Source organism: Xyrauchen texanus, chromosome 37 (assembly GCF_025860055.1).
Source record: "Xyrauchen texanus isolate HMW12.3.18 chromosome 37, RBS_HiC_50CHRs, whole genome shotgun sequence".
Taxonomy (NCBI): Eukaryota; Metazoa; Chordata; class Actinopteri; order Cypriniformes; family Catostomidae; genus Xyrauchen; species Xyrauchen texanus.
Window position 1 is genome coordinate 38,049,588 of NC_068312.1, and position 21,012 is coordinate 38,070,599.

The 21,012-nt window shown below is 43.5% G+C and overlaps 1 protein-coding gene across 2 annotated transcripts in view; it reads left to right on the plus strand.

Moving 5' to 3' along the window:
• The first annotated feature begins 5,810 nt into the window (after nucleotides 1-5,810).
• Nucleotides 5,811-21,012, plus strand: part of pi4kab (phosphatidylinositol 4-kinase, catalytic, alpha b) — a 74,352-nt gene continuing 59,150 nt past the window's right edge. The window contains exons 1-19 of one of the 2 annotated variants that reach the window (XM_052109210.1): nucleotides 5,811-6,063; nucleotides 7,253-7,369; nucleotides 8,580-8,673; nucleotides 9,576-9,664; nucleotides 9,808-9,880; nucleotides 9,988-10,250; nucleotides 11,123-11,189; nucleotides 11,395-11,543; nucleotides 12,814-12,879; nucleotides 13,574-13,670; nucleotides 13,780-13,968; nucleotides 16,282-16,382; nucleotides 16,530-16,659; nucleotides 16,737-16,866; nucleotides 18,138-18,233; nucleotides 18,323-18,506; nucleotides 18,633-18,736; nucleotides 19,751-19,919; nucleotides 20,716-20,766. In XM_052109210.1, the coding sequence (XP_051965170.1) occupies nucleotides 5,968-6,063; nucleotides 7,253-7,369; nucleotides 8,580-8,673; nucleotides 9,576-9,664; nucleotides 9,808-9,880; nucleotides 9,988-10,250; nucleotides 11,123-11,189; nucleotides 11,395-11,543; nucleotides 12,814-12,879; nucleotides 13,574-13,670; nucleotides 13,780-13,968; nucleotides 16,282-16,382; nucleotides 16,530-16,659; nucleotides 16,737-16,866; nucleotides 18,138-18,233; nucleotides 18,323-18,506; nucleotides 18,633-18,736; nucleotides 19,751-19,919; nucleotides 20,716-20,766 (2,265 nt within the window). In that variant the 5' untranslated portion in view covers nucleotides 5,811-5,967. The remainder of the gene's footprint in view (nucleotides 6,064-7,252; nucleotides 7,370-8,579; nucleotides 8,674-9,575; nucleotides 9,665-9,807; nucleotides 9,881-9,987; nucleotides 10,251-11,122; nucleotides 11,190-11,394; nucleotides 11,544-12,813; nucleotides 12,880-13,573; nucleotides 13,671-13,779; nucleotides 13,969-16,281; nucleotides 16,383-16,529; nucleotides 16,660-16,736; nucleotides 16,867-18,137; nucleotides 18,234-18,322; nucleotides 18,507-18,632; nucleotides 18,737-19,750; nucleotides 19,920-20,715; nucleotides 20,767-21,012) is intronic. The other variant, XM_052109211.1, reaches the window with a different exon arrangement.

Consider the following 21,012-nt stretch of genomic DNA (forward strand, 5'->3'; position numbering starts at 1 on the left):
TTTAATCCATGTCTTCAGAAGTGATATGATAGGTGTGGGTGAGAAACAGATCAATATTTAAGTGCTTTTTAAACCATAAATCTCCACTTTCACTTTCACATATGACTCCAGTGGTTTAATCCATGTCTTCAGAAGTGATATGATAGGTGTGGGTGAGAAACAGATTAATATTTAAGTGCTTTTTAAACCATAAATCTCCACTTTCACTTTCACAAATGACTCCAGTGGTTTAATCCATGTCTTCAGAAGTGATATAGGTGTGGGTGAGAAACAGATTAATATTTAAGTGCTTTTTAAACATAAATCTCCACTTTCACTTTCACATACGACTCCAGTGGTTTAATCCATGTCTTCAGAAGTGATATGATGTGTGTGGGTGAGAAAAAGATAAATATTTAAGTGCTTTTTTAACCATAAATCTCCACTTTCACTTTCACATATGACTCCAGTGGTTTAATCCATGTCTTCAGATGTGATATGATAGGTGTGGGTGAGAAACAGATTCATATTTAAGTGCTTTTTAAACCATAAATCTCCACTTTCACTTTCACATATGACTCCAGTGGTTTAAGCCATGTCTTCAGAAGTGATATGATGTGTGTGGGTGAGAAAAAGATAAATATTTAAGTGCTTTTTTAACCATAAATCTCCAATTTCACTTTCACATATGACTCCAGTGGTTTAATCCATGTATTCAGAAGTGATATGATAGATGTGGGTGAGAAACAGACCAATATTTAAGTCCTGTTTTTTGCCTTTGACCAGCAGGTGGCGATGTGAGTGCACAAAGAATGTGAATTGCCAAAAAATCTATAGAAGAATGTGAAAGTGAAAGTGGAGATTTATGGGGGAAATGGACTTCAATATTAGCCACCATTCACTTGCATTGTATGGATCTACAGAGCTGAAACATCCTTCTAAATAACATAATTTGTGTTGTGCAGAAGAAAGAAAGTCATATACATCTGGGATGGAATGAGCGTGAGTAAATGATGAGAGAAGTTTCATTTTTGGGTCCACTATGCCTTTAAATATGCATCGAAAAATTCTCTAGTTGTGTGAATGTGTCTCCATCTAGCGGTTAGTTTGTGTAATTACAATGCATTTCCTTAACACATTATTTTGTCATTATTTATCTCAATGGAAAAGTACACAAAATAAAACATATTTATTTATGTTCTTATGTTATGGTCCTTATCCCTATCCCATCCTGATCATTGATCTCCACCTGCAGACACAGACCCAATGACATCATCTGGAGAGATGTGCACACACACACACACAGTAAGAGTCTGTACAAACGCTGAAAAATATACAAGGACAATTAGTGGATCAATGGATCGTTATCCAGTGAAGCAGAGGTTCCAAATCCTGTTTAAATCCACAAGACGTGATTGACATGAACGGACAGATTCCTCACTTTCAGCTGTGATGTCTGTACACAGGTAAACACAGTAATTAGTGTGTTTTGTGCTTACCAGATGTGCCCAGTTCCCTGAGGTTGGGGTGACTGGCCTGATATTTGTCTTCCTGTTGTTTGCTCTCCACAAGCAAATTCGGTAAAATAAATACAATGAAGTCAGATTAGAACACATTGTAGCATATGCAATACTTCTTGTGAGCTGTGTATTTATTTGAAAAGAAGCAATGTAGCATCTGATCTCCCCCAGTAACACCAGCATCTGATCTGATCTCCCCAGTAACACCAGCATCTGATCTGATCTCCCCAGTAACACCAGCATCTGATCTGATCTCCCCAGTAACACCAGCATCTGATCTGATCTCCCCAGTAACACCAGCATCTGATCTGATCTCCCCAGTAACACCAGCATCTGATCTGATCTCCCCAGTAACACCAGCATCTGATCTGATCTCCCCAGTAACACCAGCATCTGATCTGATCTCCTCCAGTAACACAGCATCTGATCTGATCTCCCCATTAACACCAGCATCTGATCTGATCTCCTCCAGTAACACCAGCATCTGATCTCCCCAGTAACACCAGCATCTGATCTGATCTCCTCCAGTAACACAGCATCTGATCTGATCTCCCCAGTAACACCAGCATCTGATCTGATCTCCTCCAGTAACACCAGCATCTGATCTGATCTCCTCCAGTAACACCAGCATCTGATCTGATCTCCCCAGTAACACCAGCATCTGATCTGATCTCCTCCAGTAACACCAGCATCTGATCTGATCTCCTCCAGTAACACAGCATCTGATCTGATCTCCCCCATTAACACCAGCATCTGATCTGATCTCCCCCAGTAACACAGCATCTGATCTGATCTCCCCCATTAACACCAGCATCTGATCTGATCTCCCCCATTAACACCAGCATCTGATCTGATCTCCCCCAGTAACACCAGCATCTGGTCTGATCTCCTCCAGTAACACCAGCATCTGATCTGATCTCCCCCAGTAACACCAGCATCTGATCTGATCTCCTCCAGTAACACAGCATCTGATCTGATCTCCCCCATTAACACCAGCATCTGATCTGATCTCCTCCAGTAACACCAGCATCTGATCTCCCCCAGTAACACCAGCATCTGATCTGATCTCCTCCAGTAACACAGCATCTGATCTGATCTCCCCCAGTAACACCAGCATCTGATCTGATCTCCTCCAGTAACACCAGCATCTGATCTGATCTCCTCCAGTAACACAGCATCTGATCTGATCTCCCCCAGTAACACCAGCATCTGATCTGATCTCCTCCAGTAACACCAGCATCTGATCTGATCTCCTCCAGTAACACAGCATCTGATCTGATCTCCCCCATTAACACCAGCATCTGATCTGATCTCCCCCAGTAACACAGCATCTGATCTGATCTCCCCCATTAACACCAGCATCTGATCTGATCTCCCCCATTAACACCAGCATCTGATCTGATCTCCTCCAGTAACACAGCATCTGATCTGATCTCCCCCAGTAACACCAGCATCTGATCTGATCTCCTCCAGTAACACCAGCATCTGATCTGATCTCCTCCAGTAACACCAGCATCTGATCTGATCTCCCCAGTAACACCAGCATCTGATCTGATCTCCTCCAGTAACACCAGCATCTGATCTGATCTCCTCCAGTAACACAGCATCTGATCTGATCTCCCCATTAACACCAGCATCTGATCTGATCTCCCCAGTAACACCAGCATCTGATCTGATCTCCCCAGTAACACCAGCATCTGATCTGATCTCCCCAGTAACACCAGCATCTGATCTGATCTCCCCAGTAACACCAGCATCTGATCTGATCTCCCCAGTAACACCAGCATCTGATCTGATCTCCCCAGTAACACCAGCATCTGATCTGATCTCCTCCAGTAACACCAGCATCTGATCTGATCTCCCCAGTAACACCAGCATCTGATCTGATCTCCTCCAGTAACACCAGCATCTGATCTGATCTCCCCAGTAACACCAGCATCTGATCTGATCTCCTCCAGTAACACCAGCATCTGATCTCCCCAGTAACACCAGCATCTGATCTGATCTCCCCAGTAACACCAGCATCTGATCTGATCTCCTCCAGTAACACCAGCATCTGATCTGATCTCCTCCAGTAACACCAGCATCTGATATGATCTCCCCCAGTAACACCAGCATCTGATCTGATCTCCCCCAGTAACACCAGCATCTGATCTGATCTCCTCCAGTAACACCAGCATCTGATCTCCCCCAGTAACACCAGCATCTGATCTGATCTCCTCCAGTAACACCAGCATCTGATCTCCCCAGTAACACCAGCATCTGATCTGATCTCCCCCAGTAACACCAGCATCTGATCTCCCCCAGTAACACCAGCATCTGATCTGATCTCCCCCAGTAACACCAGCATCTGATCTCCCCCAGTAACACCAGCATCTGATCTCCCCCAGTAACACCAGCATCTGATCTGATCTCCTCCAGTAACACCAGCATCTGATCTCCCCCAGTAACACCAGCATCTGATCTGATCTCCCCCAGTAACACCAGCATCTGATCTGATCTCCTCCAGTAACACCAGCATCTGATCTGATCTCCTCCAGTAACACCAGCATCTGATATGATCTCCCCCAGTAACACCAGCATCTGATCTGATCTCCTCCAGTAACACCAGCATCTGATCTCCCCCAGTAACACCAGCATCTGATCTGATCTCCCCCAGTAACACCAGCATCTGATCTGATCTCCTCCAGTAACACCAGCATCTGATCTGATCTCCTCCAGTAACACCAGCATCTGATCTCCCCCAGTAACACCAGCATCTGATCTGATCTCCCCCAGTAACACCAGCATCTGATCTGATCTCCTCCAGTAACACCAGCATCTGATCTGATCTCCCCCAGTAACACCAGCATCTGATATGATCTCCCCCAGTAACACCAGCATCTGATCTGATCTCCTCCAGTAACACCAGCATCTGATCTCCCCCAGTAACACCAGCATCTGATCTGATCTCCTCCAGTAACACCAGCATCTGATCTGATCTCCCCCAGTAACACCAGCATCTGGTCTGATCTCCTCCAGTAACACCAGCATCTGATCTGATCTCCTCCAGTAACACCAGCATCTGGTCTGATCTCCTCCAGTAACACCAGCATCTGATCTGATCTCCCCCAGTAACACCAGCATCTGATCTGATCTCCCCCAGTAACACCAGCATCTGGTCTGATCTCCTCCAGTAACACCAGCATCTGATCTGATCTCCCCAGTAACACCAGCATCTGGTCTGATCTCCTCCAGTAACACCAGCATCTGATCTGATCTCCTCCAGTAACACCAGCATCTGATCTGATCTCCTCCAGTAACACCAGCATCTGATCTGATCTCCTCCAGTAACACCAGCATCTGATCTGATCTCCCCAGTAACACCAGCATCTGATCTGATCTCCTCCAGTAACACCAGCATCTGATCTGATCTCCTCCAGTAACACCAGCATCTGATCTGATCTCCTCCAGTAACACCAGCATCTGATCTGATCTCCCCAGTAACACCAGCATCTGGTCTGATCTCCTCCAGTAACACCAGCATCTGATCTGATCTCCCCAGTAACACCAGCATCTGGTCTGATCTCCTCCAGTAACACCAGCATCTGATCTGATCTCCTCCAGTAACACCAGCATCTGATCTGATCTCCTCCAGTAACACCAGCATCTGATCTGATCTCCTCCAGTAACACCAGCATCTGATCTGATCTCCCCCAGTAACACCAGCATCTGGTCTGATCTCCTCCAGTAACACCAGCATCTGATCTGATCTCCCCCAGTAACACCAGCATCTGATCTGATCTCCTCCAGTAACACCAGCATCTGATCTCCCCCAGTAACACCAGCATCTGATCTGATGATGTGAAGGAGAAAGTGTGTCTCTTTCTCTTTCTCTCTCTCACACACACACACATTAATAAAGAAATAAATAACATGTATTAAATGAATCGCTCTATTTTCAAAGCCAATGCTCTTATATAGATTGTAAATGGTTGATTTAGGGCCAGAATCCTCCTTTTCTCAAACATTAAATCAATGAGCACACTATCTCTCTCTCTCTCTCTCTCTCTCTCTCTCTCTCTCTCTCTCTCTCTCTCTCTCTCTCTCAGAATTCACTCTATAAGGCAGTTCAAACTTTATTTCTTAATTGCACTCACATTCATTTCAATGATAAAAAATAACATTTATTATAAATTATTTCAATGCTTTGTTTTAAACATATAACGTTTATAAAAATCTTGATCAGTGATGTGTAAATATGCATCATCATATGAGCCAATAAGACACCACAGATTGTTGATGCTCCACAAGACACGCCTCGCGCGCGCACTCTCTCTCTCTCTCTCTCTCTCTCTCTCTCTCTCTCTCGAGCTGTGATTTGTGCCTTCACACTTGCCGTATTGCAGTGGGTTCTTTCCGTCACCACAAACAGCTGTCGGCATCATCATCGTCTGTGTGCTTTAAACTTGATCATCCCCCGCGGATCATGTCCACGCGTGGCGGCACGCGCGAGTTTTATTTCAACACGGTGCTGTCGCTCGCGCGATCACTGGCAGCGCATCGACCCGCACCCGGAGAGAAGGTACACCACAACACACACTGTATCCTGCAGCAGAACTGTGTTGCACTGTTATGATGTTACATGTGCGACAGGTGTCTGACACTGTAGCGCAACATTGTCACATTATGTCGCTCGTTCTTCATTGCAACATTGTTGCATGTTTTGCAAATCCGCGTTCTTTATTATGATGTCAGAGAGCTTGATGTTGATGTTGCGCTTCTAAATAAATGGTATTCAGTTAATAGTTTGTATTTACCAATCGGTATTTCAATCAATGTTACTCAATGAGCTGCATGAATGTATGACGTAAGCTCTGTGTTGATCTGAACGTTTGCCAAATCCATCAACACACTTCGAGTACAAACTCAAACATAAAGCATGTTTAAAATGCATGTTTCATATTTCAAAGATGCTAATCAAAATATGCATTTTTTGGGTATCTATTTCAGCTGTAGTAAATTACATAATCATCTGCCCCAAAACCAGACAGCTGCAACAGTTCTGATCTGTTAAAGGCTTTTAAACAGCTGCCAGGCACTGAGTGGTGCCAGCTGGTGCCAACTCCAATAGAAGTATTTTCTCTACTTTTTCTGTATGCATTCTGTCCAATGCAATGATGCTTTTTGACACAATGATGCAGTTTAATAAAAGTGTTACAGGTGCAGTTTAAAACAACAACAGCTTTCTTGCATTATGCTTGGTCACGGTGCAAACCCCTGCATGCATCTGGTTTTATTGGGTTCCACGCAGAGCTGTTGCGCACTGCAGGCAAGCAGCCACGACACTGTTTAAATACACTGCGGCAGGAATATTCAATTACACATTATTATTATTATTATTATTATTTGACTACCTTATATCAACCCCAGCTGATGTCTTTGTACTCAAGTTGAGAGCGTGCTGTGAAGCGACGTGTGATTCCCGTAACAGGTTGTTCTTGTTCTACAGATGCAGACAGACACGTTTTTATGCTCCTTAGAGGGAAGTTGTTTTAAAGGTGAAGTGTGTCATTTCTTAATGTGGATTGATATAAGGAAGGCATTCAAACGTTGGTTGGTTGATTTTCTAGTTTATAAATGCACATTTCACCTTTACTTGAGCTGTTCTATCAGCAGAATGTATGGCTGATATTCACTCCACGTGTGAACTGATGTTTATCGTTTGTGTTTTGTGTCGCTGCCTGTGTTAAATCAATGCATCTTTTCTGTAGGTGCAGAAGTTATTATGCATGTGTCCATGCGACAGTCGCGGCGTCTTTACACTAGATGTCCGCCGCAGAGACGCGGTCATCGCCTTGGCCGTCTTCCTGGTGGAGTCTGAATTACAGGTGAGATTGTGCTGCCACACAAGGACTGAATCTGTTCAGCAGAGCTCATTAGATAATGAACTTTCACAAGTGACGCTGTGAGTCTGCTAGTACAGTTATTGTGTGATCACAGCTGGATTAGTGCTGTTAGCTGGTTAAGCCACTTTACACACACACACACACACACACACACACACACACACACACACACACACAACAACTGCCATTCGTCACTAAGTGGCGGTGACGTCGACACGATGCTTGTGCCAGGCTATGTGCATGTCGAGGCCACGTGAAGTGTTGAACGCCCGCTGGCAGGAGTTCACGGGACAGATCCAAGAGGTGACACGGGTCGACTGACTGAGATGACTGGCTGATGCACCACCTGTGCCCCCCTACTGTGCCAACTTGCTGTGCTTTATCCACCCGGCGCACTGCTCGTTGTTGTGAGACAGACAGACAGACGCACACACACACACAGAGGTGTGCGCGCAAACACAGACAGACAGACACACACACACACACACGCACGCACACAGACAGAGAGACACGCACGCACGCACGCACAGACAGACGCGCGGACAGACAGACAGACAGACACGCACACACACAGACAGACAGACAGACAGACAGACACGCAGACAGACAGACAGACAGATTATCTTTTACTCTTTTCTGTTTTCTCACTAGGCAAAACATTGTTTTAAATGGAACTGCTAACCTCTGCCATCCTTATATTAACCCTTGTGATGTGTTTGTTTTGTGCTGACACATTTTGTTTTTCCGGTCAAAAATGACCGCCCACTAAGATTGTTTATAAATCTCTCATATTGCATTTATTATCTCATTAGATATTTTTATCATCTTTCACAGGTTTTGTACACATCCACATATGTGTTTATTTTACACGTAATATTTCTGTATTTTGTCGTCTAATACATTCATATCCAATGGCCGGTCATTTTTGACCGGGAACACGACAAGTGTAACCAAGTGAAATAAAACCAATAAAAATATAAAGGAAATGGTCAATATTTTGTGTGTGTTTTCAGGTACCACATGTGAACCATTCAAGGAATTTTTTTCCAATTGGATTAAGTTGACAATACAATTAGTCCGGGTCAATATGACCGGAAACACAACATATAAGGGTTAAATAATGCTGATCGTGTCTGCACACATGTGCTGAATACTGAATTAGATTGAGTTTTATGATATTTCTCTCTCTCAGCACAAAGACACTGTGGTCAGTTACCTGTTGAGTCTGCTCAGAGGGTTACCTCGAGTACAATGGGTGGAGGAAAACACTGCGAGAAAGTGCAAAGGTAACGGATGGTTTATTTGGTTTTATTTTAGTTCTGTCTGTCACCAGAGTACTTCAATGGGCATGTAGGGTTCAAATAAAACTCTTGTTCTGTTTGCCGTGTATGGACAGACAGTTGGTCGGAGTTTGTTTTTGTGATTCGAGATCGAGTGATATCGATGATATTTTACACCCGATTCCAAGAATTGTTTTTTGTTTGCATGTCTGACAACCGAACTGATGCTTAAAGGGACAGTGCTCCCAAAAATGAAAATTCTCCCAATTACTCACCCTCATGCCCCATCCCAGATGTGTGTGGCTTTCTTTCTTTTGAAGAACACAAATGAAGATTTTTTTAGATGCACCTGAACTTTGAAGCTCCAAAAAGCACACAAAAAGTAGCATAAAAGTAATCTAAATGACTCCAGTGGTTTAATCCATGTCTTCAGAAGTGATATGTTAGGTGTGGGTGAGAAACAGATCAATATTTAAGTCGTCTTTTATTTTATTACCATAAATCTACATTCACACAGTCGTCCTATGCACATTCAAGAGAGTTCTCCTCCCTGCCCAGTTGGTAGTGATATGCATGTGTAAGCGTGCGTAGGAGAGCTGGTGAATGTGGAGATTTATAGTGAAAAAGGACATAATATTTATATTATAGGTGTGTGTGTTTTCTCACCCACACCGATCACATATAGGTTTAACCACAGGAGTCGTATGGATTACTTTTATGCTAGGTTTATGTGCCTTTTGGAGCTTCAAAGTTCGAGCCAGAATTCACTTGCATTCTATGGAGCTACAGAGCTGAAATATTCATCTAATTAAAAATAACCGTTTTAAGTAGAAAAGAAATATCATTTAAAATCCTCTGTAAAATGCATCATAAGGTCATTCTCTATTTTTGTTATTCTGTGCTCACAGATTCCCTTCCCATGGCGGAGAACTTCAGCTTTTGTCTGGTGACGCTCCTGTCTGATGTAGCGCAGAGAGACCCAGAGTCCCGCTTACAGGTGCTCCCTCTCTCTATGTCTTTCTCTTTAAAGGGGTAGTTCACCCAAAAATAAACATTGTCATCATTTACAGCCTCATGTTTTTCAAAACCTTAAGTTAAGTGGTTTTTAATTGATTTATTTAATTTTTTTGTTCCTGTCAGATTCTGGAGGCTGTTATGGAAGTATTGCAGTCTCTTTTGGAGATCTGCCAGACACCGGAAAACTACGATAAATGTGAGTTCATGGAGCGCTGTTGGACTTTATACACACACACACACGCGCGCGCACGCACACGCACGCACACATACACCTGACTCACTTCCTGTTTCATGTCTGTGCAGTGTACCTGTGCAGGTATGCAGTGCCCTGTCTCCTCGGTGTGACTCGAGCCTTTGGTCGCTATGGTAACGGCGGTGAGCCCCTTGTCTCGCAGCTCTTCCCACGGAGGTCGCCGCAGCCCGCTCACCGCGTTTCCGTGGGAACGGAGGGCATTCGGAGGAGATCCTTCAATGACTTCCGCTCCATTTTGCCCAGCTCACTGCTGATGGTGTGCCAGGGGGACACGCTGAGACGCAAGAGTGCCGCTGCCAACCCGGACACACAGGTCACTACTACGGTTTACTGCATACTACACGCTATATACTGTAAACTGCCTACTCTTATTAAAAATCACAAAGTGGGCCTTGTTTTGAATGGAGTACTAGTTTACGGTGTTCTGCATAGTAGAGATGCAATTCTGCCCGTGGTCCGGTTCACGGCCGGTCACCTGACTGATATTGCCTACTATATGTCGTGAATGTAATGCTAGTGTACTGCATACTAAAGAGCAAAAATAGTACGCTTTGTAAGATCTAAAAATAATAGTAAGTGATGCAGTATGCAATGATACATGTTACAGTAGTATGCTACATTATTGTCACATGACCTCAGTATTAGGGATGGGAATTGTGAACTACACATTGTGGCGTCCTGAAACCATCTGAGAAGAAATAGGGTTATTTTGCATTTGCAATCCAATTTAATGTGAAGGCGGCTTGGCTGTCAATCAAATAATGAGTCGAGAAAAACTCGTTAAAAATTTATGTTTATTTTACGCCAGTTCAGATGTCACAGTCCACATAGAAGTCCATTGCATCGCTTTACAGACGAAACTCTCTCTCTCCGTGTCTCTCTCTCACTCTCTCTCCGTGTCTCTCTCTCTCACTCTCTCCGTGTCTCTCTCTCTCACTCTCTCCGTGTCTCTCTCTCTCACTCTCTCTCCGTGTCTCTCTCTCACTCTCTCTCCGTGTCTCTCTCTCACTCTCTCTCCGAGTCTCTCTCTCACTCTCTCTCCGAGTCTCTCTCTCACTCTCTCTCTGAGTCTCTCTCTCACTCTCTCTCCGAGTCTCTCTCTCACTCTCTCTCCGTGTCTCTCTCTCTCTCTCTCTCTCTCTCTCTCTCTCTCTCTCTCTCATTCATTCCCTGATATATTCACAGGTGAGCCCGGACAGAGGTGGGCCTTCGCCCTGTTCTCCCACAGCTCTAGGGCCGCAGTATTTCGAAGGTAATTTAAGGAGTAATCTCTGTTTAAACCGGTGGTCTGAGCATTCTTCAACAGATTTCAGAGTTTACATAATCTACTAAATAAGCCCCTTTTTGTTCTCTGCAGTAAAACCCGTTTTGAACAATTAATGCTTTGTTTGCTTGGATTTGTCTGACACACACTGGACAGAGAAGAGCATTGTGAACGCTGTCGTTTGTCCTGTCAGGATCGTATCTGTCTGATGGCAGCGCAGTGAATCCAGACTATTACTTGACCACGGTCAGTTCCAGTTTCTCCATCTCGCCTCTCTTCACCGGTGTCAGTGGACAAGAGATCAGCGTTCCTCTAGAGCTGCTGAGACAACTCTTCCAGATGGTACCACACATGAAATGACATCACTCTTCATTGTCGCCAAGTCCTTGTGTTGTTGCTTGATTGCAAGCGTTCGTGCTTTTTTCCCAAATTGGAACGCCCAATTCCCAGTATTTAGTAGGTCCTCATGGTGGCGCGGTTACTGCTCCGCTTCTGAGACCGTCAATCCGTGCATCTGATCACGTGACTCGTTGTGTATGACACCGCGGAGACTCGTAGCATGTGGAGGCTCATGCTACTCTCCACGATCCACACACAACTCACCACACGCCCCATTGAGAGCGAGAACCACTAATCACCACCACGAGGAGATTACGCCATGTGACTCTAGCCTCCCTCGCAACCGGGACAATTTGGTTACCCCATGTGACTCTAGCCTCCCTCGCAACCGGGACAATTTGGTTACCCCATGTGACTCTAGCCTCCCTCGCAACCGGGACAATTTGGTTACCCCATGTGACTCTAGCCTCCCTCGCAACCGGGACAATTTGGTTACCCCATGAGACTCTAACCTCCCTCGCAACCGGGACAATTTGGTTACCCCATGTGACTCTAGCCTCATTCGCAACCGGGACAATTTGGTTACCCCATGAGACTCTAACCTCCCTCGCAACCGGGACAATTTGGTTACCCCATGTGACTCTAGCCTCCCTAGCAACTGGGCCAATTTGGTTACCCCATGTGACTCTAGCCTCCCTAGCAACCGGGCCAATTTGTTTACCCCATGTGACTCTACCCTCCCTAGCAACCGGGACAATTTGGTTACCCCATGTGACTCTACCCTCCCTAGCAACCGGGACAATTTGGTTACCCCATGTGACTCTACCCTCCCTAGCAACCGGGACAATTTGTTTACCCCATGTGACTCTACCCTCCCTAGCAACCGGGACAATTTGGTTACCCCATGTGACTCTACCCTCCCTAGCAACCGGGACAATTTGGTTACCCCATGTGACTCTACCCTCCTTAGCAACCGGGACAATTTGGTTACCCCATGTGACTCCACCCTCCCTAGCAACCGGGACAATTTGGTTACCCCATGTGACTCTACCCTTCCTAGCAACCGGGCCAATTTGGTTAGCCCATGTGACTCTACCCTCCCTAGCAACTGGGACAATTTGGTTGCTTAGGAGATTTTGAACGCCCCTTTACTTTGCTCCTTACATTATTTAGCTGATAATAATACAGCACAAATATTACGTCTTGATGAAATGTATTTTTGAAGTGAATATTGGCTTCACGTTCAGTCCTAATACAGTGTATCTTTGTGTAGGTGAAACATTTTGTCTCCGATTCATTTCTGAAGACTCTGGATGCTGTCGTTGCCGAACTTATAGAGGTTAAACTTCACAACACATTTCATCACATTTCTGTAACTTGCTTTGCACTTATGCATTATATATATATGTGTGTATATATATATATATATATATATATATTTGTCAATTCAATATTTTCAAACTGTGTGACATTGCAAATGATGTCATTGCTAAGAAGCAGATATTGATTGATTGCTTTTTGTCCTTCTTAAAGGGACAGTTCACCCCAAAATAAAAATTCTTATAATTTACTCACCCTCTTGCCATCCCAGATGTGTGTGACTTTCATTCTGACTGTTCTGCTCTGTAGGTCCATACAATGCAAGTGAATGGTGAACAGAACTTTGAAGCTCCAAAAAGCACATAAATGCAGCATAAAAGTAATCCATAAATCTCCAACTTTGACCAGTAGGTGGCAGTAGGTGGCAATGTACACGAAGAATGTGAATCACCTTATATATTGAAATGTTTCTCAACCACTCCTATCATATCACTTAAGAAGACATGGATTAAACCACTGGAGTTTAATGGATTAATTTTATGCTACCTTTATGTGCTTTTTGGAGCTTCAAAGTTCTGGTCACCATTCACTTGCATTTTATGGACCTACAGAGCTGTTTTCAGCAGAAGAAAGTCAAATGTAAATGATGAGAAATGTTTCATTTTGGGGTGAACTGTCCCTTTAATTCTCCCAATTTGTCCCTTTTTATGTAGGCAAATCCAGGCATTGATGTCTTTTACAAAGCGTTCAGCGATCCGCTGTATGTCAGCATGTTTAAAATGCTGCGAGACACACTCTACTACATGAAAGGTTATTGAAATGTTTCACTGGTTTTCTGATCGCCTCTGTAATGTGCCTGTTGAAAGCTGTTGCTGCATGTGAATTTTGAATGTTATTCTCTGTGTTTTGGTCCGATTAGACGTTCAGATGAGTTTCGTTAAGGAGGTCCATGACTTTGTGCTGGAGCAGTTCAGCAGCAGCCAATCAGAGCTGCAGAGGGTTCTCCATGAGGAGCGGTTGCCAGGGGAACCCAGTCCTCTCAAGCTACGTTGTCATGCCAACGCAGCGTGTGTGGACCTCATGGTGTGGGCTGTGAAAGAGGAGCAAGGTCTGCTGGCATCCTGCCAATCACTGACGTCTCTATTTATAGCACAATACATAAACAACACTGCAAATGAAAGCAAATCCAACACGACCACAAGTCTGATTTATAAATGAGACTAACATGCACAAAATAATATTCTTCATTGCAAAAAAAATCAATCAATCGACATCACTTGTGATATAATGTTGATTACTCCAAAGAAAATATTTCAACATGTCCTCTTTTTTTACATATATATATATATATATATATATATATATATATATATATATATATATATATATATATATATAATACAAGCAAAAATTGAGGTTAGAGAGGCATTAGAAAGTGAATGGGACCAATTTTTGGAGGGTTTAAATGCATAAATTTGAAGCTTAAAAATACTGTTAAAACAATTTAAAGTTTACAGCGTTATGTCGTCATGGCAACAAAGTTGTTATATTGGCTCTAACTTTCCACAGATGTGGTCAGAAAGTGCTTTTATCATGTTAACACGCATATTGTTCATGTCTTGTGTTTATACTTTTGAAACAGTATTTTAATGTTTACAGATTAAACCCCATTGACTTGCATTATAAGTGTCTCACTTGAACACACATTTGTGCTTTTATTAAAGAAAAGGAGGAACAAGTCGAAATACATTTTTGTTGTAATCAACATTAGGAACAGAACTTCTATTGGACCCGGAATATTCCTTAAAATGATCTATTTTGTCACTAGGTGTACATTTTCCTTTTTTTACTCTGTGGTTAAAAATAAGTAAAATGGCGGGGTCTGGGTATCTCAGCGAGTATTGACACTGACTATCACACCTGGAGTCGTGAGTTTGAATCCAGGGCGTGGTGAGTGACTCCAGTCAGGTCTCCTTAGCAACCAAATTGGCCCGGTTGCTAGGGAGGGTAGAGTCACATGGGGTTACCAAATTGGCCCGGTTGCTAGGGAGGGTAGAGTCACATGGGGTAACCAAATTGGCCCGGTTGCTAGGGAGGGTAGAGTCACATGGGGTAACCAAATTGGCCCGGTTGCTAGGGAGGGTAGAGTCACATGGGGTAACCAAATTGGCCCGGTTGCTAGGGAGGGTAGAGTCACATGGAGTAACCAAATTGGCCCGGTTGCTAGGGAGGGTAGAGTCACATGGGGTAACCAAATTGGCCCGGTTGCTAGGGAGGGGTAACCTCCTCGTGGTGGTGATTAGTGGTTCTCTCAATGGGGCGTGTGGTGAGTTGTGTGTGGATCGTGGAGAGTAGCATGAGCCTCCACATGCTACGAGTCTCCACGGTGTCATGCACAATGAGTCACGTGATCAGATGCGTTGATTGACGATCTCCGAAGCGGAGGCAACTGAGACTCGTCCTCCGCCACCCGGATTGAGGCGAGTAACCGCGCCACCGCGAGGACCTACTAAGTAGTGGGAATTGGGCGTTACAAATTGGGAGAAAAGGGGATAAAAAAATAAAATATTTTAACTAGATACATTTGTAACTATACTATATCATTAGGTATCATGAACTAACAATAAACAATCAAAAGAAATCCTCGAATATATCAATCTTTGTTATCATTATTTCATAGTGCATTAATTAATGCGTAAACATATACAACTTTTGATTTAAAAAGTGTGTTTGTATATGTTGAAATTAACATTATCCTGGATTATTAATAAATGCTGGAAAAGTATTGGTCATTGTTTGTAATGTTGTTATCTAATGTTAATAAATACGATCTCATTGTAAAGTAATCCTGATACTTTATAAAATAGCCAAAAATGACACCGCTTTGCAGGATTTTCTCTTCTTTTCTCCCAATCTGGAACGCCCAATTCCCAGTGCGCTCTAAGTCCTCGTGGTGGCGTAGTGACTCGCCTGAATCTGGGTGGCGAAGGACGAACCTCATTTGCGTCTGAGTCCGTCAATCCGCGCATCTTATCACGTGACTTGTTGAGCACGTTAACGTGGAGACGTAGCGTGCGTGGAGGCTTCACGCTATTCTCCGCGGCATCCACGCACAACTCACCACACGCCCCACCGAGAGCACGAAGAGGTTACCCCATGTGACTCTACCCTCCCTAGCAACCGGGCCAATTTGGTTGCTAAGGAGACCTGACTGGAGTCACTCAGCACGCCCTGGATTCAAACTAGCGACTCCAGGTGTGATAGTCAGCGTCAATACTTGCTGAGATACCCCCCTGCAGGAGCAATTTGAAAGGAATAGTTTGCCATCAATTACACACCTTCATCCTTTTCCAAACCCATACAACTTACTTTAAATGTCTGTATTGTGCAACTAATTCTGTTAGCTGTTCCTGTGTTTTAGGAGCTGAGAATCTGTGCACGAAATTATCAGAGAAGCTTCAGTCCAAAACGTCCAGTAAAGTGATAATCGCTCACATGCCTCTCCTCATCTGCTGTTTACAGGTAAAGAATGAAACTCGAATCAAATAACACAATACAGCTAGCCATCCGAAGAATAACACATCTGGTTTAATGGTGCAGACATTTGAAGGTAACCATCGCCCCCTTGTGTTCTGGAGTTGAACATTTTCATGTCTGTCTCTCTCTCAGGGTTTAGGGCGTCTGTGCGAGCGCTTTCCTGTCATCGCTCACTCCGCCACCATGTCTCTAAAGGACTTCCTGGTGGTTCCGTCCTCCGTGCTGATTAAACTCTATAAGTATCACTGTCAGTGTAGTTCGGGTGAGTCCAGCTCTCCCAGTGTCCCCTCAAACACTAAACAACTGCATCATTGCTGACCTCTTTAATCCTCTCTGTAGGAGGAGGCGGGATCAAAATCAACGTGACCAATGAGCATTCTCAGTCCACACTTAACCTCCTGTCCAATAGGAAGGATCAGCCGTCCATGTACGAGCAGCTCAGAGACATCTCCATCGACAACATCTGCAGGTCAGGTTATATCCATTTCCTCCTATAATGTTAGTCGAGCTTTCTTGCACCGCGGTCATATTTGAGAGCTCAATCGACAGCATTCGTGGCATACATTTTTTTTTTTTTGGACTTGTTCATCCTTTAAAAAAAAAAAAAAAAAAAAGCACAAATGTGTGTTCCAGTGAGACACTTACAGTGGAAGTCAATGGGGGCAATTTTTGGAGGGTTTAAAGGCAGAAATGTGACGCTTATAATTTTAGAAAAGCACTTACATTAATTCTTCTGTTGAAACTTGTGAATTATTTGAGCTGACAAGTTCTTTAAATCTACATTGTTGCAGTCTTTTAGGCATTACGTTGTCATGGCAACGAAGTTGTAAAATTGGATGTCACTTTGCATTCTGCTAAAATCATGTTAACACACACACATTGTTCACGTCTTGTGACTATACTATGGATTGAACCCCATTGACTTCCATTGTAAGTGTCTCACCGGAACACACATTTGTGCTTTTTTTAAGAAAAGGAGGAAAGAGTGCGTGCGTGTGCTAGCGGGCGCTAGTGTGCGTGCGCTAGCGTGCGTGCTTTTGAGTGTGTGTATGCGTGCGAGTGCGTGCGTGCTAGTGCGCGTGCGTGTGTGCTAGTGCGCGTTCGTGCTTTTGAGTGTGTGTATGCGTGCGAGTGCGTGCGTGCTAGTGCGCGTGCGTGTGTGCTAGTGCGCGTTCGTGCTTTTGAGTGTGTGTGTGCGCGCGCGTGCTAGTGCGCGTGCGTGAGTTCTAGTGCGCGTGGGTGCCTTTGAGTGTGTGTGCGAGTGCGCGCGCGCGCGCGTGCTTTTGAGTGTGTGCGCGTGTGCGCACGCCTGCGTGCTTTTGAATGTGAGTGTGTGTGTGTGTGTGTGTGTGTGTGTGTATATACAGTATATCTCAACATATATTTAACTATAAATGAAACTAACACTTAAAGAAATGTTTTGCTTTTTGAAACAGAAAAGGCCCATATTTCACAGAATGATCCAGCCACTTTTATTAAGTAGTTCAACTACAGTTAATGTGGTTGATAGTTACATGAGTAACTGTGATGTTATATAATTTTGCAATGAAAAGTTCTATAAATATAGTTTTATTAACTGTATAGTTATAAGTTATGTTTATAAACATTTAAATCTAGTTCACTGCTTTTAGTAAATTATTCCTCAACACTGTGCAATAAACACTCTCAAAAGATCAATTTCAAGTCCTGAAGTTCTTCTGAATGGCGGTATATCTCTTGGTTCTGTATGTTGTCTTGCAGGTGTCTGAAAGCTGGTCTCACGATGGATCCTGTGATCGTGGAGGCGTTCTTAGCCAGTCTGTCAAACCGGCTCTACATATCCCAGGAGAACGACAAGTAATGAAACACACTTTACATCTCCGTTTGAATCCGTCTGTTGGAGCGGTGTGATGTGTGTTGACTTGTGCGAGTGCATTTTCTTTCAGGGAAGCCCACCTGATCCCAGACCACACCATCCGTGCGCTGGGTCACATCGCCGTGGCGATGAGAGACAGTCCTAAAGTGATGGAGCCCATCCTGCAGATCCTGCAGCAGAAGTTCTGTCAGCCGCCGTCACAGTTGGACGTGTTGATTATAGACCAGCTGGGCTGCATGGTCATTACTGGCAATGTAAGAGTCTCACTTGCATAGAAATAATAGACAATTACAGCTGTAACAGTAGCACATTTATTTTTAGGCTGTAGATGTAGTGTGTGTTGATCTAACAGCATCTGATGGGTTTTTATTTGACCACAGCAATACATCTATCAGGAGGTCTGGAATCTGTTTCAGCAGATCAGCGTGAAGGCCAGTAATGTGGTTTATTCCGCAACCAAAGACCACAAAGACCATGGATACAGGTGTGTATGTGAGGGTGGGTTTACTCGGTTATACTTTGGGACAAATTTGTTTCCAGAAGTTGGTGAAATAAAACAAAACCTTCCTTTATGAAAATCTAGGGCCGTCAGTTCATAAATAAAACGGTTCATAAATTAAAAAAAACAATTCATAAATTAAATGTATTAGTCACACATTGCAAGAGACTTTTAAGAAACAACGTTTTTAAATATAATTGTATCAGATTAACACATTCAGAGAAAGCTTTAAAAGCAGATCACATGTTTACTGATAGTGGCACCTGGTGGCCAAAGTTGGTACCGCATTCCTTTTTTTTTAAAGGGACAAAAATACATTTGAAGAAAAATTAGGAGAATTTAGATGAGAGGGGAAAAAAAAATTTTAAGAGAGGAAAAATACATTTTACATGTTTTTTTTGGAAGAGTACGGAAGCTCAATGAGGCCTTTGGTTTAGCTGTTGCCTCCAGATAGCCTTATTGAAAACAACTTTTTTTTTGGAAGAGAGAGAAAAATGGGGGTTTTTTTTTTTTTTGGAAGAGAGGGAAAATTGGGGGTTTTTTTGGAAGAGAGGAAAAATTGGTTTGTTTTTTTTTTTTTGGAAGAGAGGGAAAAAATATTAAAAAAAACAATTTTTTTTCCCTCTCTTCCAAATTTTTAATATTTGACCCCAATTTTTTTCCTCTGGAAGAGAGGGAAAAAAGGGGAGGGGGTTTGGAAGAGAGGGAAAAAAGGGGGTTTGGAAGAGAGGGAAAAAAATATAGATATATTTTTTTTTTGGAAGAAAATGGTTATTAATAAACACCAGGTAGCACATCACAAACACTTAATAAACGCTTTCATCAATATAGTAAGACTCGCTTTCTTCTGCACTTGGAAGAGAGAAATAAAATGAAACTCGCAATTGTAAATATATGTGTGTGTATTTCTGTGTCTGTGTATACAAACTTTAAAACGGTCTTATGATGCATTTGTTTTATATTAAATGTGGACGGTTGTGGTGATGTTTGTGTCTGCAGACACTGCTCTCTCGCTGTGATAAATGCACTGGCCAATATCGCCGCTAACCTGCAGTGGGAGCCACTGGTGGACGAGCTGTTGGTGAATCTGCTGGAGCTGTTCGTTCAGCTCGGACTGGAGGGCAAGAGAGCCAGTGAACGCGCTAGTGATAAAGGTCCCGCCCTGAAGGTCAGTGTGTGTTTGAGTCTGATGATGGCATGCAGACTAATGAGGTCATGTGACTACAATGCAGAGTACCAGGGCTGGACTGGGAAGAGAAATCGGCCTGGGATTTTACATGGCAACTGGCCCAAAACTGTGGGGGTGGGTGATGGTGATCCGAAAGTTGTTGAGGGGGATGGTTGGGGGCTGTTCACTGTCCTTTTCTGCATATCGTGGCGCCATTTCTTTGGTCCGTTCTGCATAACGCAGAGCTTATCGCGGCACGTTTTGAGGCCGACCCACCGGCCCACTCAGTTCTCATGATGGACAGTCCACCCCTGTTCGCCCCCGTTCACCCCCAAAGTGCATCGGCCCACAGGGAAAATGCCCGGTATGCCAGATTACCAGTCCAGCCCTGTAGTGTACTAATGTTTGAAGCATTTATTATTTCATACGATGCACTAGAGGTGTGCATTCCCGCAGAACCAGTGGGACCCGATTCGATTTCTTGCAGCATGAAATTAAATTCCTGAGTTGAAGATGGGAGCCGGTGATGCGGATATCTTTTTTATTTAATGTATTAATGAGTGGCATATGCATAAAATGCTTTATATACTACCAAATCTATATATTTTTTAAATAGTAGGCAGTGTATATTGCACAGTATGCAGGTATTAATTCCGAACATAGCCTCTGTTTAGGTTTTCTTTTATAGGTTGTTAAAATGCTGCGTAACTTTGAATGTAACATTACTGTAACTGGTCATATCTTTTGGTAAAGTTTTTAGTGTACATTGTAATGTTTTGTGCTTTTTGTTCTGTAGGCGTCCAGCAGTGCTGGTAATCTAGGAGTCCTCATTCCTGTTATCGCTGTGGTAAGACACACACACACACACACACACACACACACAGACCGCATAGTCCCATTTTTATTTGTTTTATTGGTTTTTTATTTAAAAATAGAATCACCAATTATCAAGGCTCTTTCAACCTGATTCTCAGTGGGTGCATAATGAGTGGGGAGAATCGATTGGAAACCCTAACAGGAACGGGAGAGTAATGTGGCTTTGCTGAGCGAGTATGTTGTTGAGAGTTCTCCCAAACGCCCTGCTGCGGGGTTC